The 26,854-nt window shown below is 40.1% G+C and overlaps 1 protein-coding gene and 1 non-coding gene across 2 annotated transcripts in view; both read right to left on the reverse strand.

Annotated features, from left to right (window-relative positions):
* KAT6B (lysine acetyltransferase 6B) overlaps positions 1-26,854 on the reverse strand; it is a 173,840-nt gene that overhangs the window by 16,817 nt on the left and 130,169 nt on the right. The window contains exons 11-13 of the mRNA XM_008145353.3: positions 26,626-26,767; positions 23,309-23,470; positions 19,930-20,023 (exon numbers count right to left, since the gene is read on the reverse strand). Of these exons, the coding sequence (XP_008143575.2) occupies positions 19,930-20,023; positions 23,309-23,470; positions 26,626-26,767 (398 nt within the window). The remainder of the gene's footprint in view (positions 1-19,929; positions 20,024-23,308; positions 23,471-26,625; positions 26,768-26,854) is intronic.
* LOC114232956 (small nucleolar RNA U109) lies at positions 11,375-11,508 on the reverse strand. Its single transcript, XR_003619068.1, has one exon. It is a non-coding gene; the product is annotated as a small nucleolar RNA U109 (small nucleolar RNA).

Below are 26,854 nucleotides of genomic sequence, written 5' to 3' on the forward strand. Positions count from 1 at the left end.
TGAATGGCAGGGGCATGACTCCCCTGCTGCTGTGGGATACACACACACACACACACACACACACACACACACACACACACACACACACACAAGCCTACAGACCATACGGCATTTACCAGATAAATTCATGATTCTGTGAATGGGTATGGACTCCCTTGAAGGGGGTGGTCATGCTGTGTGTCAGTCACCCAGAGAAAAGGTAGGTGATCGTATGAACTCATAAAAATGAATTCACAAATAGGGCCTCAAGTGGCAGGAAAGGGCTCTCCCCGCTCGGTGGTAACCTTGTGTTGAGGAGGTGAACATCTGTATATGATCTCCTCCTGAGTTGGCAGTGACCAGGGCCAGAGATAGACCCCTGTGAGACACCACAGGACGAAGATGAATCAATGGCATTTTTATAATTATAATGAACTGATGAGAATGCCTCTTTATTTCTCCTTTTTTCTATCCTCTAGTCTAGCCCAATGGTTCTCAGCCCTGGCTGCACATTCACATCAGTTAGGGGCCTTTAAAAACTGCAGATGTCTGTATCCCACCCACTCTCAACTCTTGCCTATCTCAGGCCAGTTTGGGTTCAGATGTATTATGGGTTATATCAAGCAAAGGGTCTTGGGGACTATACCTTGGCCAGAATGTTAAGTGGCGGTGCAACACCAATCCCACTTCTCCATTTCTGCCACCCCAAAGGGCTGTGGTAGTAGCAGTGGTGCTCATGAGAGATGCAAGTAGAAGGTGAGTCCTGGGGGAAATGGAGATGTCTAAGAGTTGAGGCTGGGGAGGAGGTGGTCACTCAGAAAACAGCTCTATAACAGACATCACAGAGGTTTATTTAAACATTTAGTGAAGGAATATTTGTTTATGTGTGGCATGTCATCACACCAGCCAAGTCCTGGTCTGGTGTACTAGAGGAATAGCTTTTATTTTTTTCTATGACAATAACTACATATAAAATAGATTTGGTCTCTCAGTTTTCTTGTTAGAAGAATGAGGCACCTCTGACAAGGATAAAAGGATTGTGGAATGAGAAATGTTATACTTTGTCAATAGCATTTATCCCCAAACTAAAATCATTTGGGGAAGGCAAGAATTTTTAAAAAAATCTTCCTTATATATACTTGCGAAGTAACCATGATTCTTCATGAAGCCCATTGCCTAGTACAAACCTAAGCAAAGCTCTGATTCACTCAGAGGGGCTCCTAATTAGGTAAGCGATGGTAAAATATCACTACCAAGGCCTTCGAAGTGACAGAAGTTAGAAAAACATGTCAGAACAATGCCCTCTGCTTTTACCTTTTTTGATTTTCCACAATTCAAGCCACTTTTAAATTCTGGAAAGCTTTAGGAAAAACAAATTTACCAAAAAAAATTTTTAAGATGAAGTATTGTGGCATTTTACAATTATTCTCTCTCTTATAAATATTGAAGATTCCATCTGAAACACTATTTCAGAAACTAATTTAATTTTCCCAAGTGGAAACCTGGATAAAATTTCATATTTAAGTTACAAAATCCTGGTAATAAGAATTTACCATTAAAAAGTTACAAGAGTTCAAACACTGCATTAAACACATACACACTTCAAATAAAGCATCTGCTCCAAGCAATGAACTGCGTGCTCTTACAATGCTTCACCTGGAAGGAAGGCTATTCTCCTATTGTTGAAACATTACAACCAACCTTTTCCTTAAGTGAACTACTAAAAGCAAAAACTGGAGTTTCTTTCGCCCACTTTTATAGGTCTGAGGTTCTGTGGGGGCAACTGAGACAGTCCATTCTAATACCTAGTCATTGGGTCTAACCCCACCCCGCAGAGCGGGAGCGGGGCCGTCAGTGTGCACACTGCCTCAGATCTCAGAACCAAGCTTAGGGAGACAGGACGATTAGAAGAGCAACTTGCCTTTCCATTTCCTCTCCCACACCCCCCTCCCAACTCCCGTGCGTGCGTGTGTGTGTGTGTGTGTGTGTGTGTGTGTGTGTGAGTCAGCTATAATTTTCAAAAATAGGACAAAGTACGCTGTAATTCCAATTCTGGGTGATGAGCTTTCACGTGGCAAGGCTGAAGACAGAAAAAGGGAGAAATAGAAATCTAAGATTTTTCTTTGTTTTCAAAGTACATTTTAAAAGGAAATTTGTCAGTGTTTGACATAACGTTCTAAAATCAAAGAACAGCCCCATCACCCAATCTGATTGATCAACTAATGTTGAAAATATAAGGTAGAGAAACTACCTCTAGTTGTCCTCGGGTCATCTAGACAAACAATCCTATTCCACTTATCCGCAGAAATAGAAAACTTCTCTTTTCACTTATTTTTTATTTATCTCCCATAAGCTTTCAAGCAGGATCTGAGGCAAAAAGCCTCTGGCAGTAAACGGTGCTGTCCCCACAGGGCTGCCGATGAGCCCACTTTGACAGACGGCAGCACACGCGCAGGCTGGGTGAAATGAGGCGTTCAGTGTAGTGACTGGCTACAGAGGTGTAAGCACCTAGCCTTTAATGCTGCAGGAATCTTAAGGTCCAAATTGGCTACAGTTAGATGTTAGCTGTTGGGAAAACAAAATCACATAAAGGATCACCACTAGCAGTATTGAGAGATATCAATTACCGCCCTTTCAGTTAGTAGGTGATACTGGACCTTTCTCGAAGTCCGCTGTTTGGATAGGCTCCCTAAGACTGGCAGTATTTAGAGTTGAGACTTCAGTAATGATACATTAATATTAGTACAGCTTTTGTCACCATATACTAACATCCCTGTGAGTCTTCTTACTGTGTGGTCGCTGTTAGTCAAAGAATCTGCATTCAACTTTCAAAGGATTGCAATGGTTTAGTAACGTGTTCCACAGCTGAGTGCCTACCCTGTTGTGTGTGTGTGTGTGTGTGTGTGTGTGTGTGTGTGTGTGTGTGTGTGTATATATATATATATATATATATGCTCTATTTTCCAAATTTAATAAGAAAAAAGCTCTGGGAGTTTAATTTGTTAACTAGTATGCAACTGCTAAACACAAGAACCACAAACTACGTAAATAACAGGAACTCAAATAGACATGTTAACAGCTAAAGTTCATTTTTTAAGAATCAATTCAATATGCTACATGCAAGCAATCAATCACACTGCAATCATCATTTACAAATCAAAGTACAACGCAGATACTCATGGGGGCATATACCACTCGGTGGAAGTGTGTGATTATGGATGAGCAGATTGAAACTGTAAATTATGTAACTGTCTCTTGTAATTACCCTGCTTGAGAACCAAAAGAAACTTCCTGTATAATTTTGCAAGAGAATGGAGAATGAGATACAGAATCGCTTTTTAGTTGGTCCTAAACCTTCAACAACTATTTAATTATGTGTGATGAGGTCAAAGAAAGGTTATGCCTAATTTATGAAAAGTTGGCAGGGGGCTATTTCAAAGTAATCCTCTGAAAAGCTCCGAAGTATTAACAAAAACTGATGAGTCCTCTTATTTGTCAAGAATGATTTACCTAAATTATTTGGTAAAATAAACAACATTTAAAACAAATTCACAGGCGTCATTCACTTTATTTCCTCTCTAGAAACATTCATTATGGTCTGCAAGTTTTTAACTGGATGCAATGGAAAAGCTGCGGGGGTAGAAGCTGTCAGAGGCTTCCAATGCATCTTCTGCTTTGGTAGGGGGAAAATCTCATTAAGTTCTTTAAATTCATGGGGAAAAGCTCCAACACTGGGCAAACCACAGGGCAGGACTTCTAATCTATGAACAGAGAATCATCTTAAGCAGAAGGAAGCCTATTTTGCAATAAACAACTAGCAGAATCTCAGTTCAGCATATTCCAAGACACTACACTTTTTCTTTCCCTTTCTTAAATCTAACTTCTAACATCTTTTCTGTAAGCATTGTTTTTAGTGCCTAATGATCTATTTCAAATATTAGAACTGAATATTCACCATTCTAGGAAGAAGGAAGGGCAATTTCCTACCCTTACAGTATCTGCCAGTTTTGCTTTCTCTTGGAAGGAAGGAAGGAGGGAAGGAAGGAAGGAAGGAAGGAAGGAAGGGAGGGAGGGAGGGAGGGAGGGAGGGAGGGAGGGAGGGGAAAACAAATAAGAAAAGTGCCAATATTGCAGCATTTTTTCTTTATCTCTTTGGCCTCTGTCCCATATTTCCTCTTCATTCCACCTCTATTCTGCATGAACAATCCTTGTCTGAATCCTCTATTTTATCGCCATTCTGTCAACATACAATCCTTCCAGTATGTTTCTCCAGGTTTAGGAGTGGACACAGAATTTACAGGAATGCTATCCTCTAATGGAGTAGACTCCACACGTGAAAGGATATGATTCTAGTAAGTTTCAGTACATTTCCTTCACATAGAATTGGTTCTGCAAAGTCTGACCTGGAGTTGGTGCCAGTATATCAAATATCCCTGTACTCACATTTGATCTTAAAGCAGTAAAGGTGTCTGAAGATGTTAGGGTGTGTTTGTAAATCACAAAGACAAGAGCTCTTTAAAGAGTTCTGAGAGGGGTGTGGAGGCCAAGCACTCAGGTGGAACTGGGGTCATCATGAAGCCCTCTGTGGTTGCTCTGTTCATCCCCAACAACAGCCAAGTAGGCATATGTAGCTCCTCTCCCTCCCATCCGTGTCCTGATGTCATTGAGGTGGGATCTTCCAGCCCAGATGTAAGGTCAGCGTGTAGGTATTGGGGGGAAGGGGCAGAGGAAAAAGCCATCTTTTGCATATGAAAAAGGTCCCTGCGTGTCCTGATGTCACTGAGGTGGGATCTTCCAGCCCAGATGTAAGGTCAGCGTGTAGGTATTGGGGGGAAAGGGCAGAGGAAAAAGCCATCTTTTGCGTATGAAAAAGGTCCCTGCCTAACTTTTCCCCATTCCTGGAGGTGAAAGACCCCATGAGAGGGTATAGAAAGAATTAACAGTCCTTTCCTGCTGGCTGTATGGCTCAGTGGTTGAGTATCGACCCATGAACCAGGAAATCATGGTTTGATTCCCGGTCAAGATACATGCTGGGGTTTTGGGCTCGATCCCCAGTAGGGGGTGTACAGGAGGCAGACAATCAGTGATTCTCTCTCATCATTGATGTTCCTCTCTCTCTCGGCTCTCCCTTCCTCTCTGAATCAATAAAAATAATTTTAAACAACAAAACAGTCCTTTCTTTACCTGCATGCTTTCACAGAAAGGTTTCTAATCTCCAGAACCCATAAATATGTTACCTTCTATGGGAAAAGGGACTTTGCAGATGTGGTTAGGGACTCTGTGATGGGGAGGTTATCCTGGGAGATCCAGGTGGGCCCAAGGTAATCACAAGGGTCCTCCCAATAGGAGACAGGAGGGTCAGAGTCAGTAGTAGTAGATGTGACCACAGAAGCAAGAAGATGGAGTGATAGAGGAAGGGGCTGTGAGCAAAGGGATGCTGGCAGCCTCTAGGAGCTGAAAAAGGCAAGGAAATAGATTCTCCCCTAGAGCCTCCAGAAAGAACCAGCCCTGCTGATCTGTTTTAGAATTCTGGTGTGCAGACTGTAAGAGATTAAATTTGTGTTGTTTAAATAAGTAATATAATATAATTCTATATAATAAAAACGTAATATGCCAATTGACCGAACGGTAGAAACCCAGTCGGCGGGGGGCGGGGCCAGCGAGCAGGCAGCGCCAGGCCAGCCAAGGCGTGTGCCAGTGGGCAGAGGGAGGGGACAGCAATGGGGGGTATCGGGCTGGCGCCGTTCACCTGGTCGCCTCCTGCAGAGGGAGGCCAGACTGCAGCTGTGGGGAGCAGGCCTAAGCCGGCAGTAGGACATCCCCTGAGGGCTCCCGGACTGTGAGAGGGTGCAGGCCGGGCTGAGGGACCCCTCTCCCCTGAGTGCACAAATTTTTATAATATAATATAATATAATATAATATAATATAATACCACCAATAAATCAAAAAAGTTTTCCAGTTTTAAGAGTTACAAAAATCTAAGTTCTAAGTCAGATATCATAGGGTGTGACCTTCCATTTTAAGAACACCATTTTGTTAAAAAAAACAATAAAAATAAGAGACAGATGCAGAAAACTACACTAAACATATATACAGCTTAATGAATTATTATAAAGCAACTACCCTGTAATCACCACCAGGATCAAGACAAAGAAGTTTGCCATCTACCCCGAAAACCTTCCATTTGACCCATCCCAGTGGTCGGCAAACTGTGGCTCGTGAGCCACATGTGGCTTGCAAGCCGCGGTTTGCTGCTCTGTTGACTAATGAGTTTGCTGACCACTGACCTAGACTCTCGATTCCAATAATTACAGGCTGTTGTTGTTCCTTGTGATTAAGCCCCTATCCCAGTGGTCGGCAAACTCATTAATCAACAGAGGGGCAAACCGCTGCTCACGAGCCGCATGTGGCTCACGAGTCGCAGTTTGCCGACCACTGTCCCATCCCAACCACCCCTTTCTCCCTCATAAGTAACCACTATCCTGACTTTTTTCAACAAAATATCCTCAGGCACTACAGTAGATATCTTTTAAGTCTCTTTTCATTTATGGGTTTCCCTCCACCCCTTCCTTTTCCTTATAATTTCTCTGTTAATGAACTGGGGACATTTGACCTATAGCATTTCCAGTCTGGAGTATGCCGATTGCATACTCACAATGCAGTGTAATTTGTTCCTTTTCCCTCTGTGTTCCTGCAAAACAGCTGCTGGATCCAGAGGCTTGACCAGACTCGGCTGATCCTTTGGCAAGACTACAGGTGTGGTATGTTCCTTCACCAGGAAGCACGTCATTCTGGGCTGTCCCCTTTTTGCAATGTTTACTACTATTGATGCTCAGTGTCTAGATCCATTAACTCATTGGCAGAATTACAAAATGGTAATGTTTTAATTCTATCATTTTGATTTCATTTGTTAGCTGGAATACATTTCTTTTAAAAAGCCCCCCCCCCCCATTGATTATCTGATTACCTAGTGGTACAGTCCATACAGGAAAGGCAGCTTAAATGGTTCATTTACCAGTTTTCAGGGTAATGAATTGGTTCCTATCATCCCATAAATTTGTCTTTAAATATCATTATGAACATGTGAGTTTAAACATTTGATGTTTCAATCAATTGTAATTCTTATCTAATTATTATGTTTATTGTCCAGTGGGAGCCTCTTCAAGTTGAATCCTGCATCCTTCTGACAAGACCCTAATCATTTTTGCCTCTTTGCTGCCTAGTATGAAAAGAAATGCACCTTTTTACTGAACAAATTCGCTGCTTCATTTTAAATGATAATTCAATTCCCGCCCCCCAAAGGGCATATGCAAATATATTGTGTAAAGTGAGATCTACTTGTATTCATTGTCTCAAGATTTCAGCAACACTTTTTCCACTACATACAACTACTGTATTAATGAAGAGCAGAATGAAGTGATCACCGCCCAGCCTCCCTGCCCTATGACACCTTCCCGGTTCAGACCACCATCACATCTTGCCTGAATTTTGCAACAGCATTACAACTGGTTTACTAGTTCCAGTCTTTCATCCCCTCTACATAAATGTCCCCATAAATGTGAAGCTCTGGGACCTGAATTCCCCAGTCTGCTGGGATACAAACTGCATAATCTCCTTGTGTCTCAAGTTTCTATACCTCAAATGTTTATTATGAGAGTTAAGTGAATTACTACATATAAATCACTTTAGAATAGTACTTGGCACTTAGTAAGCGCACAATAAAAATTGACCTGCTATTATTATCCACCCCCCCAAAATACTTTCTACTGTATAATCACACTGCATATTTTTTTCAATATGAATAAATGGGTTACATGCATAACTGAATTGCCTTCAATCCACTCAACTGTTTTAAGTACTTTATAAACATTAATTTAAAACAATTTTATTGAAAAAGGAGCTCCTATATAATGTTAATCCAGAGCAACACTCAATATAAATAATTACAAAACAGAGGTTTCTATATTGGTAAACATGAAAATGTAGCACTAATAGTAGAATAAAAGTATGTTAACCATAAACCTGTGGGAAGGAAAAGAGTCAGATTCCTAACTAGTATTTTCCTGACATAATTCTAAACAAACTGAAGAAAATCCTTTGCTTTACCCAAACAAAATATTTTTTAAAAACCTTACAACTAGCTGAAATTATAAATGTGTTCAGAAATGCCATCATGAGAGGAGGTTTTTATCTTAGAATATCCTACTTCAAACATAACATGTCTACAATAAGCTGGAAATAGGTTGAAGGGGAATAGTTCCTAAACCAGGTATTGCAGTAATTCCACCAATCAGAGCAAACCTTTCTTGATCTTGTTCTGATAATGGAAAGATGCTTTCCTACCTGGGAAAAGGGGAGAGTTGGGAGCATTCCCGCCTCTGCACTGGCAGCGCCCCGTGTGTCCCGCTCACGCAGCCTCGTCTGGCTGCAAGGAATCCTCTGTGTTTGACTGTCCACTACGTTGTGGGCAAGGACTGGACCGTTTATCCTTATGGTCTCATCCCCTATGCTGACCCTGGCACAGTCTGTGTTTACTGAAGGAAGGGGCAAAGGAAAAAATAAGTGAAAAAATGAAGACAGATGAGAGCTGGGAGCTGGCACCAATTCTGCCACAAGCTGGTTGGGATGAACCTGGTAGGTGTTATCACTTACTCCCTCACCAAACCTTTTTTGGGCACACCCACTACATGCCTGGCACCATGCTCAGGGCTTGGAGTTCAGCAGTGAACACCTGGCCCTCATGATGGCATTGCTAAGGCTCCATTTAATGCTGAAGATTAGTTTTTTTCAGACAAATTGCATGAATGAAATGTGCCCAGTAGTGGGTTTAAAAATGGCTCATTGCAAATTCTGGTCGGTGTTAGACATCCAAGCAGACGAAAGGTTTGTGTGTGTGTGTGTGTGTCGGGTGGGGATGGCGGGGGGGAAGTCCACTTGTATACCAAAATGTGAAAAAATTCTGAGCTATGCAAGGTAGAACGGTAGTAGCAGACTGTATGTTTCAGAGTTACAACGTTTTCATTGAAGCAATGAATACAAACTATACTATAAGAGCTATTATTTGCTCTTATTTATGACAAGCTTAGTTAAAGAAGAAGACACATAGTTAGCCGCACTGCCTCATATAACTCATTTCAATGCATTCAGTAACAGTCAACCTCTGAATAAATCACTGAATGCTCAACTTTCAACCTGATATTATCTTTATCATATTAAAATATATTGTTCTTCAGTCCAATGTAATAAAACAGCAATGACAAGGCTTTTAGTACAATGTATTATAATGAGAAAATAAGGAAAAATAGCCGTTTTCCTTATTATATTAGACTAGAATTCTATTAAAATACATGTCATCATTACACGTGATTACACAGGTCAAAACATGTCTTCCAATACCCAGCGAAAGGCTGAGGGTACAGCTGCCTGTCCCTCTTCCAACAAGTGTCATGTGGTGCTGGGGGAGGGGCTCCTAGCGCAGAAAAGGCTGTGAAGGACTCCAGCACCATTTCAAAAGCGGAACTCATTATTCTTTAATGATTGCCTCGGCTGCGCTCACCCAGAGAGAATAGCTGCTGGGAAAGCTATGCAGAGAGCAGCTTTCTTGACAGTTCCTCAAGAATGAAGTTAGAATTTTCCTTCCCAAATAAATGCATGAGGAAATGAATTATCTGATAAGACTAGGAAAAGGGAAGTGTCTCTTCAACCAAGTGTGTAAATGTGAATTCTGTCACAGCGCTTTCTCTGCCCGAGGTGTGTGGATAGTGACAACCTTCCTCCTGATTGTGACTTAAATGATCCTGGGACAGAGGCTGCACTTGAGCAAAAATGCCAGACCTTTAAAGAAGGCAGGCGCACCCGGCATCATCTGGAAGGAAGCAAACCCCAGTCCACGGATTATGTTCTAAGAAAATAAAATTCTTTTCCTAAGAATCACATGTGAGAAGAGAGAGTACATTAAGAAAGCTCTTCCCAGGGTAATTCATTTAATATTTGTTCAACAAATAATAAGAACCTATTAAGTCCACGCTCTTCCGGGAAGTGAGCCTGAAGCAGAGAACAAAGTCTCTCCCCCAGGAAGCTCTTTTTTGGTGATGGAGATGGTCAGGGAACAATACATATATGAAGGACATATGCCATTTTCTAAATGACTTAGCACTTACTCAGTCGAGAGCATTTTTTTTATGATCAGTGCCACTGAAAAAAGACAAAATTATTAAATAAAAATTGCACAAGGAGGTAAATACCACACGTCAAATTTATAGCTTCATTCCATTTGCTTAACTCCTCACAGGGAGTCAGAGCGTTTCAGTTATGTAGCATGTCCTCGAAACCTACCTTTGATGCTTGGCTTATGGACTACGATGTTAAATTGTACCCAGAAGCATCTTTCTTTAAAAGCTTATTGTATATCCTACTTTTCTTAAATCCAGTTGTGCGCGCATGAGCCATTTTTAAGAAAAGAGAACAAATGGAAGGACCCTGCTAACCACACTGAGGACATGACCAAGTTCATGACTTGTAGGCACAACACTGGGCTATGTGCACCCACCTAGCAGCACACACTAAGTACAAACTCAAGTTTGAAGCAGTAACAGACGTCATGAAAGCCAAGGTGAAACCCCTCAACATGAGATCACAGGGAACGTCTACAAAGGGAATGCCTGATGAGTGCCTAATGCATGCAGTTACTCCCACTTCCTCCAGGCAGCTCTCCAGGAAGGACAACCCGGGACACTGCACAACGTTTTAATACTGAACTTAAAAAGCTGCTTACAAAACTTTATGATTTGTTTACAAATAAATAGGCACTAATTTAAAAAATGCCTGAATGTACAGTTAACTGGATATTTTATGTAATTGATAAGCTTGTCGTTTGCATGCTAGTCACAAAAAACTAGAGTTGTGAGTTTGAAGACTTTTGGACCCAATTGTCATCTACCCAAGATTAATCCAAGGCTGAAACAAAGAGGAAAAAGTTAATATAAGATTCAGAATTCTTATAAATCTAGGTGGTATATTTGATTATTTTACATTAGGAAAGATGAAGAATTTCATCAAATGCCTCTTTGGAATTTGTAATAAACAACCCATGTGGATATCACTGTTTTGTTTTCTCCTTAATCTTTCTCCATCACTACTTCCCTTTCTTCTTTCCACCAATGTTCCATTTTCTCTAGCTTAAAAACAAAAAACAATCATACCTGGTTGGTGGAGCTTTTTGAACTCAATTCTTTAAATTCCACTTAAACCAGTTCCTCTAAAGTATACTGCTCCCATCTTATCTTAACCTTCTTCTCCGAGGCCCTGAACACTGGCTGGGGGGTAATCTTAGACAAGTCTCTCTCTCTCTCTCTCTCTCTCTCTCTCTCTCTCTCTCTCTCTCTCTCTCTCTCTTCTATGTAGGAGAAATATACTACTACTCAACCTCTACTGTAAGGTTGGCAGCCCTGAGAACTCCTTTAATGTAGCATGTTATGGAGGTATTCCTGCTCCCAAAGGAATGAGGAGCAGACATATTTCCACATGCAATAGACAAGTTTCTTAATGTCTCTGTGCCCCTCCACTCCAGATGCTTAACAATAACCTACTTCCAAGGTCTTTGAGACAATTAAGTAAGTTAATGTGTATAATTCAGGTGACCAGTGCCTGACGCACAGCAAGTGCTGTAGAAATGTTTGCTGTGACTATGACTATTATTGAAATGATGACCTTTTAGCTTCCCTGACACAACTGCTTCCCTGACACAATTCTCTCCTGATTCTCTTCCCACTTCCTTGGTGACTTTCCAGTTTCCTTGGTGACTTCCTCGTCCTCTATGACCCCCTTAAACATTGGAATTCCAAGCTCTCCATTCTCAGCGCTGTTTCCCCACACTCTCCCTGGGCTGTCCTCATCCACCTGTGGTTTCGACCCCCACTGCATGCCCATGACTCCCAGTAGGTCCTTCTAATTCAGACCCCGGCTGAGCTCTGACCTCCACTGAAAGCTGCATGGGGGTGTCTAAAACCAGTGAAGGCAACGTGACCAAAGCTGCACTCACTACCTTTCCTCGCTCAGTCCATTCATTCATTTAACCAGAGCTCACTGAGCACCAGGCAGAGCTCTCCCTGCTGCAGAACAACAGGAAACACCTTCCTATTTCCATGCATTGTTACCGCCTCCGCCCTGGGCCAGGCCTTCATAGACTCTTGCTTCTTAAATTCAATTTCTTTCAAGTTACAGCAAAAAGTATGAATAAGGAGAAAATAAAAATTGCCTGTAATTCTAATTCTACAGATAATCTGGAAATGTATTCCCTTCCTTTCTTTGCATATACTTTTTACATAATTGAGAACATATTATATATACAATTTTGTGGGCCACTTATTTATCATAAGCAATTTCCTATTTTATTAAAAATCCTTCAGAATATAATTCTTAATGGCTAATAATGCTACATTATATAGAGATACCATAATTTTCTCAGGGGAGTGGTTCTCTCTTACCTTTGAATACTGAGGCTGTCTCAATTTTTTCTTAAATTGTAAATAATGATATTGAAGAACAAAGCATTAACTCTTTGAGTGGCAGCACTTGGGGGATTTCATTTTCTCTTGGTATTATAGCTATGTTTATCTAACTTTCTACTATGAGCTTATATTGCTATAACTGGGCGAGGGGAGGAAGAAGGAAGGAAAGTCCACTAATTAAAAAAATAAATATGCAAAAACAGTGCTGCTATATTAAGTATGATGATTGATTAAAGTATGCTGACTTCCTTAGAATAAATTCTTTTCAAAAATAAGTGTTAAGCATTTTTTATACAGACTGTTGAAGTTCTACCAATTTAAACTTTCTCTAGTATAAATATAGAGCGCCTACCTACGCCAGCTTGGTTAGACCTGGGGAAATTTTAAAGTCTTTGGTAGGCAAAAAATTGTAATCCTGCAGTTATGTGCATCTGCATTTTTAAATCACCAATCATGTTTTTACATTTTAATTAGCCATTTGTAGTTGAAAGACTGTGGTGGTGTAGCTAGGAGTCCAGTGCTCGGGATTCAGTTGCAGCCAAGCTACTTGTTATTTGGGTAACTGTGGCTCAGTTTCTGCACCCACTGCATGAGCGAGGCTACCAGCACCCTCTCCACCACTGCTGCGAGGATGGAGGAGCCGGCACTACGCTCAGCGGAGTGGCTGGCACAGACCAGGCGCGGAAATGCCAGCAACGGTGCTGCCGTCCATGGTTTTCTTCTGCATAGTCTGCGTTCGCGCCCTCTACTCATTTTCCTGTGAGGGTTTGCTTTAACACTATCAGATCTTTCCTTTATATTTGTTTAAATACTGCTGTGTTGCTAACATCTTTCCCATTATATTTGCTTTATAAAGTATTAGTACTTTATACTACATAGAAGTTTTACATTTGTATGTAGTCAAGTCCATCTGCATATTCTCTTGTGATTTCTTTCATTGCTTTAAATGCTTAGGATGTTCTTGGCCATCCAAAGATCAGATAAATAATTGTAGATCCTTTCTTCTACTTTTTAAATGTCTTATGTGTTTATTTTTGGGTAATATCTAAGCATTTAAATTACCCGGAGTAACTTTTGCAGTGATTTTCTACTATGCGTCTGACATTTTTCCTCACATAGTCACACCGGTTCCCTCACCCTGGAATGTCTTCGCTTCACCTTCCTGTGACTCCATCTGTATAAAATCCTGTCCAGCAAGTGTTGACTTGCCAGTGAACTTGACCACCCAGCAAGAGCTGTGTCTCCTTCATTTTTGTCACTGGTGTTGAGCAGAGTATAGACAAGGGTGCTCCAATCAACAAAGGTTGGATGAAAAGGTAAAAAAAGAATGAAGTAACTTTTCTCATATTCCTGCATTATCTCCTGTAGGATCAGACAAAGTAAGTGATGATGCCAGCTTCTTTCACCACAAGCTGGCAGTGTTCGGTGGCCTACTGCTCAATCAGCTGCCTCTCCTGGGTGTCCCCTGACCAGCCATGGAGGATGGGTTTGCACCCTCCTCTCCGGGCAGGTTTCTGGCTTTGGTAAAAAACAATTCATTATCTGCTCACCACTGCCCCGCCAAGCAGACTATAACTGCTACCTAAGTATATATCAGTCAACATATGCCCAAGACTACTCACTACAGCACTTCTAAAAGTGTGAAATATTGGAAACAAACCATATGCCTATACTTGGGAGAGTAAGTGAATAAATTATGAGCGTCACACAATGGAGTACTATGCAGCTGTAGAAGAAAAGAAGATCTCTATAAAATCCTATGGAGTGATTTCCAGGATATATTAAGTGGAAAAAGCAAAATGTAAAACACTATCTACAGCATGCTACCCTTTTGGGCAGGACAGAAAGAGAATTTAGAAAATACACATCTACACACAGACGTAACCGAACAGACTGGAGACCTGCAGGAAGCGGTGGGGAACGGCCCTGGGTGGGGGAAATGGAGGAGGGGATGACACTTCTCTAAGTATAGTCTTTAATATAGTTGTAACTTTGGAAAATCATGTTAATGTTTTATACTCTTAAAAAAGGCAACAACAACAAAAAAACTGAAGTGGATAACAGAAACAAATAAGCCTAATTGTATTTCAAATGAATACTAACCACACTGAAAAGTGGTTATATTAAAAATAAAAAGAACTAATCCAAGTAACATTTGAACACAGTTATTGTGACTAAATACAATCAGGGTAAAGTCAAAAAGAACTTATAGATGCTCCTGCATTTACAATGGGGCTATGTCCCAATAAATCCCATTGTAAATTAAAAATATCATAAATTGAAAGTGCATTTAATATACCTAACCTGCTGAACATCATAGCTTAGCCCTATCTTAGATGTGCTCAGAACATAATATCAAAAAAAAAGAGATGCTCACAACAGTCACTGTGGAATATCGACTGTATGCCTCGTGACTGCGTGGCTGACGGGGAGCTGCGGCTCGCTGCTGCCGCCCAGCATCATGAGTATCACACAGCACGCATATTGCTGGCCCTGGAAAAGATCTAAATTCAAAGTCTGTTTTCTACTGAATGCATACTGCTTTCCCACTACCGTAAAGTCAAAAACTGTAAGTTGAACCATCACTATGTCGGAGACCATCTGTATAGAAATGCTGACCAATAGTGACTTAGGAGGTTTGTTTTTCACGGCGGAATGAGTTACCAATTCTGGAACAACTTAATGTTGTATTTTAGGGTTGAGCATGTATGTAAATAGACTGTGGATAACGGAAGCTGGGTTTCTCACTATCAGAGTTACAAATACGGAAACAGGAGGATAGAATAAAACCTTGTGGTGGCGTTAGTCTGAAATACAGCATTACAGTATTAACTTATGATAGGTGTGTGTGTATATGTACATGCATAAGTACACATGTGTGTACACACACATACACACAATTTCCTACTTTTATCCCCTAAGAAGGCCTACACACAGTGACATGCCAATAGCAATAAGCACATCTAAATGCCCAGATCTTGGTTTCTATGTTGTTTTCCACGATAAAAAACCAAGGCCTTTAGGAGAAATGGGTGATTGCACAGCTAGGTCAGGAAAAGAACAAGATGATCCGGAACATCATGCTGTACTGCAAAGTAAGGAAGTACCCAAAGGTCAGAAGGACACAGGAGGCAGCTTGAAGCAGTTCCTACTGAATAAATCTGTGACAATTTGAATATCAAAATAAATAATGGCAGCAACAAGTTATAAACCACAGGATAAAGTAAAAAATCCTTGAGTCCATAATTATATAAATGAGTAGATAGTTATTGAATTAAAAAATTAATAAAGAAAGCTCTTCCTTACAGTAAATGTCAACTAATAAGTAGAAGAAACAATGGAATTTGAAAGTCACCATTTGGTAACTACCACAGTAAATTCCAATGTGTCTTCTTACCAGCCATTTACTGATTACAAAGAGAAAAGGGTTATTTTATAATGAGGAACTCTAGCAGGTACCACCTTAAGGCAGTAATGGGACAACTAAATTATGTGATCTTGCTAAGGCACACTGAGTACACAGCATCACTTCTGTGGCATTCCTGCCAAAAAATGTGTAATTTGAATCTAATCATGGAAGTATCAGACGACCAAATTGAGGGACATTGTAGAAAATAAGTCAAGGTAACAATGTCAAGGTTAAAAAAAACACACCCACTACCACAAAAATCTGCCAAAAAATGACTGACTTGCTATTCCAGAGTACTCAAGAGACTTAACGATTGATAATGAAATTCAACATGTGATCCTAGAGGCAGAAACGTTTTCCTTCCTTGAAAGGGCATTCATGAAAACTGGCCCATTCGAAATTTGAGGAAGATTAGATAATAGTGCTGAATTAACATTAATGTCTTGATTTTGATAATTTGTGGTTTTGCATGACAGTATCTCTGTTTTTAGAAAAACACTAAAACATTTAGGCCTAAAGGTGCAACAGTTCTGCTAAATACTCTCAAATGATTCAGATAAAGAATTTGTATTTGAGTGTGTGTGTGTGTGTGTGTGTGTGTGTGTGTGTGTGTTTTAAATGATGCAGCAGGTGGGGAACGAGAGGGAGGGAAGTTGAGAATAATAAAGCAGAAAGCAGATATGATAAAATGGTAACATCTGAGAAATCTGGATGCAGAGTATTTGGGAATTCTTGGTACTGTTTTTGTAACTTTTGTCTGTATTAAATTATTTCAAAATTAAAGGAAAAATTAGTGAGCTGGAGAGGGCATTGCCGGGCAGCTCGGCAGGGAACACACGGGCAGCCTGGTACGCAGCAGTACCTGGAGAAGGGCAGCTATTGCTTTGGGAGGCTTTGAAGCAGGAACCACAGGTTTTGTGGGAAGGAGGCTTCTCTGCTGGGGATGAAAGGTAGGGTATATGTATGTGTACATGCATGGCGTGTGCGTGCGTTTAAAGACAGAGATGGGGAAAGAAGGAATCTCAGGATCCAGGAGAAAGACATGTGATATCAGCTTTGACCCATGACAGTCACACCTTCCTCAACCCACTTAAATTTTGGGCAGAGTCACAAAACCCATGAGGTGGTTTGAGCAGGCTGGGAGGTGGTGTCCTCTAGTCACTCTGGCCAAACTCTGCAAATCCCAGACAAGCTGTCCTAGGAAGACAGAGACAACTTGTCCCAAGGGCAGCATCGGGACTGGTGGATGACCACTCCACCTCTCTGACTGGCCTGGAGAAGTGTTCAAAGCCACGGATTCACAGCTCTTTATGGAGACACAGTGTATTTCACCGATGCCTATGAGCCAGTGTGCAAGTGTGCAAGTAGTTTCAGCTTCCTGAACTAGCAGCTGCTATAGACAAAATAAGATTTTTCCTGCCTTACTTTTATGGAATTACTGAAAACACATCCCTGACCACAGACCCTCAGGCTTATGTACAAAGTAGAAATAAAATAAATATAACCATTAAAAGGTCCCTTTAACAGCAGATTTTAGAAAACCCGTAATCCCGGTTAATCTGTTTTACCCTGATTTCCGAATTATGAGGCTGACAAGGATTTTGGGAGGTCATGGGGTTTAACTCCTTCTTCTGCAAAAGACTGGATCTAAATTGTTCCAGGAAGATATTTATCTACTATTATTTTAAGAAACTCCAAAGCATACAATGCTATCCATTTTTTCAGCAGCCTACTCTATCTTCTTTAAAACCTTAGTAGGCAAGGCATCTTGTTTTGTTTTAAATTAGATTTCTATTGGCTTTACACTACTTCCAATTTTCTTTGAATGCTATAAAATTCTTCCCCTGATCTCCTCTTCTCTGAAGGAATAACACCAATCCCCTCTCAACGTTATTCAAATCATTCACCACACTCCTTAATCCACTCCAGTGTAGGGGCAATGCCAACGGCACAGAAAAGAGAAAATCTAAAATTAGACCCTCAGCACTGCACTGCTTGGACACGCCCTAACGGATGGCATTCATCATGCTGGCCCTGAGCCATCCAGAAAGGTCCTATTGTGTTTCCCGGTTCACGTTTAAAAACACAGTGTAGGCTCTAATAGAGTTTTCACAAAAATGGCTGACATAGAGATCTAGTAGTTGACGGTCATGTCTTTTTTCCTGGGTTGTTTCCTTTTGAAGAAGGCCTCAATATTAGACCATGTGGTACAAATAAGATGCTTCTGTATCTGGAGATGTGCATTTTACCTGGTAAGCCCCAGTCCCTTTTCAATTTTAGGTAGAAAATTATTGTAGGCAGTGCCCCTATCCCTTTGAAGATCCAATTCAAATCAACAAGCATACAAAACTAATGCAGATTATTGCGTGCACTGTCCTACCGGAGACAAAGAAGAGGGAATTCAAGGAGTTTACAGTGAACTGGAAGTATAACACATCCACGATTAGGACAGAAGGGTGGGCTGCGTCTAAGGGCCACAATACAGAGCCAGGAGGCAATGAGATGAAACTAGGAGGTGGGGTCAAAAGGAAGAGGCTCTCAGGCTGGCCGTGCTCATTCCAGGGAAGGGCCTGCAGAGACCAAGAAGGGGAGTCTGAGAACACTCGAGGAGCCGGGTAGCAGACAAAAAAGCCACAGGCTGCAACCAGATGCTGGAAGACCTTGAACACTGAACTAAGGAGTTGCCTTATTTGCTAGGCACGTAAACTATCAACAGTTTAAGTCTTGAATGGCTGCTATGCATATCAGAAATTCTAATATTTATGAGCAACTTATGAATGCTGGCCACAAAACTTCAGAGCAAGACCACTGGATTTCCTCTTTGACCTGCTTACAGCTAGGACTCTGTGAAATGAAAATGGGAACTCCTGTAAGATGGCCTCCCTGGGAAGACTACATCAGGAAAGGATAGATAAGATGAGGGTAATGAATTAATAACTAGAAATGTTACCCCAAAATTCAAAGATAATCAATAAAAAATACTTCAAAAAATATCCTTCAATGTCAATACATCACACAATCAGTTCAAAATTGATCTACCATTATTTTACACCCCGACTTTAATATTTCAATATCTAATAATGTAGATATATATTCAACCTATCTCTCCCTGATTTTCCTTGCGCACATTTACACTGTGGTTTTTGCATTTGATGTACTTTATGAAAATTATACAATTTCCTGAAATTTTCTTCTTTCGGTTCAAAATCAGACAAACTACAATCTGGTAAAGAAGCAGCACACAGTTCCCAGTGACAGATTTTTACGCCGTCAGAAATAACTATTATCACGGCATCCATGGCCTCCGTGTTATCTGGATATTTGGAATCAATTCTCCAAGTGTAGCCTTAACACTACATTTACACAACCAACATAATATAAAAGAGAAAAACACTACATTTTTCTTACATTATCCTGTGCACAATTTTATATATTTTTGCAGTTTTAATTGAGGGGACTCAAAAGATATGAATGTGTATAAAAAATATTTCTTGGGCAACTTCTAGATACAAACACTATAATAATTTCCCTAACAGAAAAGAGAAGTGAACAAAACAAGATCGTTATTTCTACTAGGGAGGCTCAAAGAACAGGCTACCTAAAGAATTGTTTTTCTAAAGAGAAATATCCCTCCCCTGCTCTGTACTGTACAAGATTATAGGCAAAATTTTAGAAAGCTGAATATCCTTTTAAATAACACTTTCTTCAGTTTTAATCGCAAATAATTGCCTCTTTTGGTGCTAATGAGCATGAACACCATGGAATGGAATGCAATTCTGCCGGTTCATTCAGGGTAATGGCTTTGTGAGCGGGCGGCACTGCTGAGAGATCTAGTCTCAATTTCCTGGAGTACAATAAGTGAGCAGCAGTAAATTTTTCACTTGAGGAAGATTTTCTAACCTATGTAAATATAAATAGAAAAACCATTACCTATTGATAAAAACAACGAAGGTTAAACAAAGTTTTATGTTACTCTTCCTTTAACTGCTATCAGCTCGCTGGGTATGAAAGTAAAGGAAGCACTTCACTTACTGAAATCGATGAGAAACCGTCCAAATCCTTGCCTCTGGTGCTGGGGCATGATCATTATGCAGGAGACATTATACTTCTGCTGGCAAAGCTTCTCCTGCGGGAGGGAGGGAGGAACAGATCGAGTATGTCAGACTCCGCTGAAGTGGGCCATTCCCTGCACCTGCCACTGGCCTTGTACAACAGTTCACGAAGGTGAGCCAAAGTGTTAGGTGAGGATCAAGCAGAATAATCCTACTGTTAATCAATCAAACCATCAGCTAATGACAAACCATCAACTCCAGGCGTGTTTCTCAATCATGTCTTTATTCTTGGAAGCCAGTACCATAAAATATGAATAAAGAATCCAAGGAAATATGAGCCAAATGAAACGACACAGACAGTATGGAAGAAATGCTTTCCTTGCTCAAAACAACTTGGAAGAAGGGGGGGTTGGGGGGGGGAGGAGGAATCCAGAGTCACCCGGCGCTGTCAGTTAGACTTAGCCAGCCACCTTGCTAAATAATGTACAACTCCACAACAGCAATATGTCTTATGCCTTTGAGCAAATGCCCCAGTGAAACTAAAATAGTATGTGTGTGGGTAGGTTTGCACCAATACATTTCTCCTTTGAATAAAAAGTCAAAGTAAAAAGTTAAAGAAATAATTAATCTGCATTTCAAGCCAGAAATACAAAACAAAAGCGATAGCAGCAAAAAGAAACCCCAGAGCCTCCAAACAAAATGAGGCCAAAATATTACCAAGAGCCTGAAACCAAGAGCAAGGCTGGGAAGAGTATGGTCTTATAGCTAAGGAAGACTTTGCAGTTTCACGGGATGTGGCCTCAGAGCGGCAGTATTTTATGCAGAGTACACAGAAGCCGCCCAAACCTACACAGAGAAGATCTGGAAAAGGCTTTTGAGGTTGTGAATGCTCTGGCCAAATATAAGCCACAAATAAGATTGACCACAAATGGTACTAACCACATCAAAGAATTGCTTCAGAACACCCAGATCTTTAATGAACCTGTTTGAAAGATCACAGGAAATGGTTGTGGAAAAACCCCTACAGGGCAGAATTAAAGTTTTCTTTGTGAAAAAGATGTGCTTCCAACTTTTGCACATTTGTAGCTGTCTGTGGAGTCCAAGAAATGAGGAGGAAGAAATAATACATGTCAGTTTTCCTAAGAAGCAGGATTGTCCATCTCTGAATGTGAACATCAATGGCAAAGATTCAAATAATTAGTCTATTTTGCAAAGTTAGACAAATGGGTCATTCTATCTAAAAAGAGATGTACAGTGGATTAAAAGAATTCACCCTTGATGTCATTCTTCTCTTTATGCTGAAGATTCCTTCCTATTCCTAGCAGACTTCTTGAAATCCAACTCAAGAATAATCCCACACCCAATACATGTTAGTACACCTAAATCCTAATCTTTAGATAAAATAACTGCACCTTAGTTCCCTCCTGTTTAGAGCAATCTATTATGTGCTTGGATAGTCACATGCATGTAATAATTTACACTGAACTTTTCTAGGTCATCTTGGCCATTCTATGGCTATAACCTCTAAAATTTGGTTTAAGGATAACTCCAAAGGGCCATAGTCCTTCACATTCCAGTTGACACGTTAGAGTATGGTTTGATTTGTAGCTAGTCTTTTAAGTTTCAGAGAGAGGAAGGGAGAGAGAGATAGAAACATCAATGATGAGAGAGAATCATTGATCGGCTGCCTCCTGTATGCCCCCTACTGGGGATCAAGCCTGTAATCAGGGCATGTGACCTGACCGGGAATCCAACCATGACCTCCTGGTTCACGGGTTGATGCTCAACCATTGAGCCACACTGGCCGGGTTATTTTTAGATGAATTTTTGTTTCACTACACTGCCAAAAATATCAATATTCCGAAGATGGTAAGAAATGACAGTAGTTGCTGCTATACTATAACAGAAACTGTGACAAAATGAGAAAAGTTTAGTTTGTTCTGAGCAAAACGTGGGGCCCTGGAGGAAGAGGCAGAGACTCAAACAATAAGAGTCACCACCAACCGTAGATCCAGAGGCCAGTCCGAGACAAGGCAGGGCAGGGGCAACAGGCAACATTAAGCATCTACGTTTAAACAGATATACTGAAAGAACACCATGTTCTATAGGAAGGACAATCATCTCCTCCATTCTTTTTAACTTTTCAGAGAAAAAGATCTTTACTTACCTATAGAAAAGATAGGATGTTTTAGAAATTATATAAATAGATTTCCTATTTAAAATTCTGTGCTGATCCTGTCATCTTTTGAATCTGTAATGCACAAATAAACTTCCTTCTTTTTCATTTTAGAGCTTTACCAAATATGTGGATTAAGACATCGAGGCAGTTTCCCATGAGTGCTGTCATTTACTAGCATTTTTGTTTGTGGTCTTTATACTGATTCTTAAATTTAGAAAAACTACAGTTGGTAAAGCACCTTTATATATATTCTACCTTTTGATCTTCCATGAAAATAACATTTCTATAAAGCATTCCACTTATATTATGTAAGAGCAGAGTCATTATAATTCACTTATCACCTAATATGAAAAAATATATCATAAAGAAAAACAAACAAACACAGGGTCTTGATCATTTATACCTTCTGCCTGGAAGTCTCATATTACCATCCTGGCACATTAAACTATTTCAGAGGTGCCTAAGAATAGTTCAGGTCAGTGCCTGGTAAATATCTCCAAACTCAGTTTTCCTTCATTGTATATGAATTGTTTCACAGAAGCCTTTGAGCAGAAGAATGTGAAAAAATCATTCTGAATGAGCGAAAAAGACTAATGACATCCACTCAATAGAGCAAGGCTTCCCTATGTTAACAACTGGAGATACTCAGGCCTTTTAAAGGCGATACTGTTTTAGATCTTAAAACAATAGTCGAGAGAACAAGAGATGAAAGAGTGCCACCAGTCATTGCATCAGCTTGACTGTCCAAATGCCAATGTTCCCATTCACAGAGATACTGATAACCACAGAGGGAATGCAATGAAAAGAGATGAGAATTATCTCTAAATGCTACATTAATTACACGGAAATCTTCATGTTGACACCACTTAGAGGGAAAAGAAAATAAGCTTAACATTCAGAAAATCAAAGATGTGAGGTGGTCTGCCGCTGCAATTATGACGTTACGTGGATGCTGATAATCAAGACAGCAAGCAGGGCTGAGGTCCTTTACACACGTCCTAGGCATGATGTTGATTGTTTTTGTTGTTTTTTAAATGAGCTATGAACAAGAACCTGAGCTTTTCAGAAACATGTGTCACTTATTCAAATTATAGTGATAAAAAAGCCCTGTTCAAAGAACTGGGCTCTACCAAAAACATTCTGAAAAAGAAAATGAAGGTCATACTGGCTCTTGTTTTACCTTAGAGAAGTATCCAACCAGATGACAGCCCTTTTCATCATTTTTTGTAAGGACATAAAAAAGGAATGGCTCGACATCATAATACAACGTTTTGTGGTCCAGGAAGAGCTTGGCTAACAAGCAAAGGTTTTGGCAATAAATTTTGCTCATATTCCCATCAACCTAGCAAAGAGAAACAGACAACATTATTTATCATAAAAATACCACTCAATATAAAATTGTTTCTTTTATATGGTGTTTGGAAAGTACATAGTTTTATTTCCAAATCCCAAACGGAGAGATTAAAACACTCCATTAAACAAGTATAAAGTTAAACAGAATATAGGTGTCACTTGGCAAATCAGAACTCCACCTTTTCTCTTAAATTGGGGTATAAGATAGCTTAAATTTCTCTTTAAGCTACCTGAAGAAAGGCCAAACCACTAACAAAGGAGTAATTTTTTTTTGTAATTTATTACGAGTAAAAAATGATCAGGCATGTCCTCTCTGCTTGAACCATGTAAACCTGAACTAAAGAAATGTAAACAGATCAAAATACTGTTCAAGTAAGTTACACTTTATGTTGTTTACAAAAGGGCTTCACATAAAAATAAAATAAATGAACTGTATTACTCTGATTCTTCAGAAGAGAGGATTAGCAAAAGAGGCTTCCATTTTGGTTTTATCCCAAGCATCATTTTAAATATAATTGGAAAAGATAAAATTTCTATGTTGGGAATACTTACAGAGAAAGTGAGATGAATTTCAACCTACAATAAGTACAATGATTACAGTCTATTTCCCTTCAAAATAAAAGAATCAAGCTGTGATACTGATGGCTATAGACAGGAGGCTAAGCACAGATGCCAATTTCTTTGATCAAATGTAGTTACTTGTTGAAAACAGAAATCACAGCAGATTCAAGAAAAATTTCCCCAGCACTTCTCTTAGGGGAAATGGATATTTGCTAACCAGAGCTCTTTAACAATGAACTTCACTGTTCTTGAGTCTCCTGTGGACCATACAGGTTCTCATATTGCACAAATTATTTTTAGACTTCATATAACTATTTCCCTTGGATGAAACCTAGGTCCCACACATAGCAACATAATCAAATATGGGCAACGGGTACAGAGGCTACAATTCTCTCTTTAATTAAAGTAAGTTTTTATGTATTTGGGAATGTAGTCCTGTTGGAAATGGTAGTACATTACAAAAAGGACAAAGATGTATCTGTGAACCAGAAAAACAGAGATGACAATGCCGAAGCCAAATCTTACCAGATGTGAAAGGTCTGATGTGGCGGGCTCTCAAGAGTGATAGAGAAGACAGGCAAGTAGTAATCTGTGATTATTCTTTATTTCTTTTCAAGATACTTAGGAAACTGCTCAGAGAAATTTCCGACATGCTGTACTCTAAGTATTAACTTAGATTCTAGAATAGGGACCTTGGTTCTTATCCAATCCAATTTCTTCAATTATTTTTATGAATAAATTTTACAAATCTGCTTCTGACTTTCCCCCTCTCACCTCTGTGCAGTCCCAAAGCATCTGCCCTGAAATAGCAGACCACTCTTACCAGCCTAGCAACTGGAAACACTGATTCTCTTACCCTTAAGGAAGCCCCTGGATTTATGAAAGCTTCAGCCCCACGGGCGGATTCATGCTGATTTATTTAACAATTACTTAAAAGCCACAATGTGTTCTGTCCTTCTGGAAACAGTGAGACAGTGATTTCACTTTATTTTGGTTAAAAGAAAGGAACAAGGCACCAAGGAAGGAGCCAAAAGGAAAGTTGAACTTGTGACATCAGTTAAGCCTCAAGTGCGGACAGCTCTGCTGTCTCAGTCTGGCTGGGGCTCGCTGGGTCACATCCCAAGACTAACAGCAGGAAGGACAAGAACTTGCACTCAGCTTTCCCTCTGTGTGTGATTTTGCCCCCAGAGGACATGGGTTACACCTGGAGACATTTCTGGTTGTTACAACAGGAGGGATGGTGGTGTTACTGGCATTTAGTTGGTAGAGGCCAGGGATGCTGCTAAACATCCTACAATGCACAGGACAGCCTCTTGCAACAAAGAATATCCAGCTTGAAATGTGAACAGTGCCCAGGTAGAGAAACCCTGTGCCTACCCTTAGTAAGAACTAACATCCAATCTTCCCAGCAACATGACCCTTCTTCAAGCTTGCCAAAAGAGAGTCTGATATACCCAGGGAGAGGGGCTTTCCAAATTCCTAAGACACAGCTGGAGTTACCGGTGTTCTCTGATCAGCCTTGGGAAAAAGTAGTGGGCCCCGCTAGTCTGAGAGGGGACGACTGACCCATGCCAGAAACCTATGTATGACCCTCCCTGTGTCAAATACAATGCAAGACATTATAGACCAGAGCTACAGAGAAATGTGGGGCAGAACAATACATTCCAGTCTGAACAATTCAGAAAAAAAGAATCCAAAGTAAAACTGTATTTCAGAGAGAAAATATCATGTCTACTGAGTACCCAGGAACGAAAAATAATGCACCAAGATGGATAACAGAGAAGAAAGTAAGCCAGGGCAATGGAAGTGCTCAACTGAAATGGGGAGAATAAAGGACAGAAAGAAACCCTGTGAAAAGGCAGTAACATGAAAAAAAAGGCATGGTTTCCTCAAGGTACAGCTGCCTCAGCTAAACTGGATCCCTGAAACTGACAGTAGAACATGAATAAACAATGAAATGATATAGAGGCAAAGGCCTTTTGCTACTAAATCAATTCTGAAAACACAAAATATCTTCAAGAATCCACAATGACAGACAGAGCCACAAGGGGTTCCTGTGAATTGCAGAGTTCTCCAGGGGTGGTCATCCTCCCAGATGGGGGGGAGTCCCAACATCTGCTGGGGGCTCACCAAAAGGATTATCAACTCTGCCAAGAAATGGATGGAAACACAGGTGGTTGTGTATTGAGGAGATATGTACAGCTGCTCAATTCCCTGGAAGAGTGAGCACCTGCCAGACATTGGCTGGAGCTGCTGAACAAAGCTCATTTCTCCTGCCAAAGAAAAGAGAATTTACAAAGAGCTGAGGAGATCATAAATTCACTGGTGAACATATCTGGTGCAGACAGGGACTTGGGGCAAGACAAAAAGTTAATATGATGAAGTAGGAATTCATTATCAATCTAAATGGTTACTTAATATGGTTAGATAAACATTCCAAAACATGGAGATATTTTAAAGAGCAGTCTGAATTTCAATGCCAAAATTGAGTAGACTTTACACCGTCTACAAACAATTCAACACATAGTCAACAATTGGAAATACTAAGTTTCAAAAGCTGAGTTTTTATTTACACATGCTTACCTCAAATACTGAAAGGTCTTTCCTTCGGTAAATTTCATTTGCTGGAGGATGAAACCATCCACATTTCTTTGAGTGTCTTAACAAAATGTTTTTACTTTTCATATATTTAAGACAGAATTCACACAGGTAAAGCTTTGGTAATCTGTTAAAATTTTAAAATCAAAGAATCTTTCAGATTGATTATACTAATTAGGTGGAAATATTAAATATTGTTCAATGATCTCTAAAT

Source organism: Eptesicus fuscus, chromosome 17 (genome assembly GCF_027574615.1).
Source record: "Eptesicus fuscus isolate TK198812 chromosome 17, DD_ASM_mEF_20220401, whole genome shotgun sequence".
Taxonomy (NCBI): domain Eukaryota; kingdom Metazoa; phylum Chordata; class Mammalia; order Chiroptera; family Vespertilionidae; genus Eptesicus; species Eptesicus fuscus.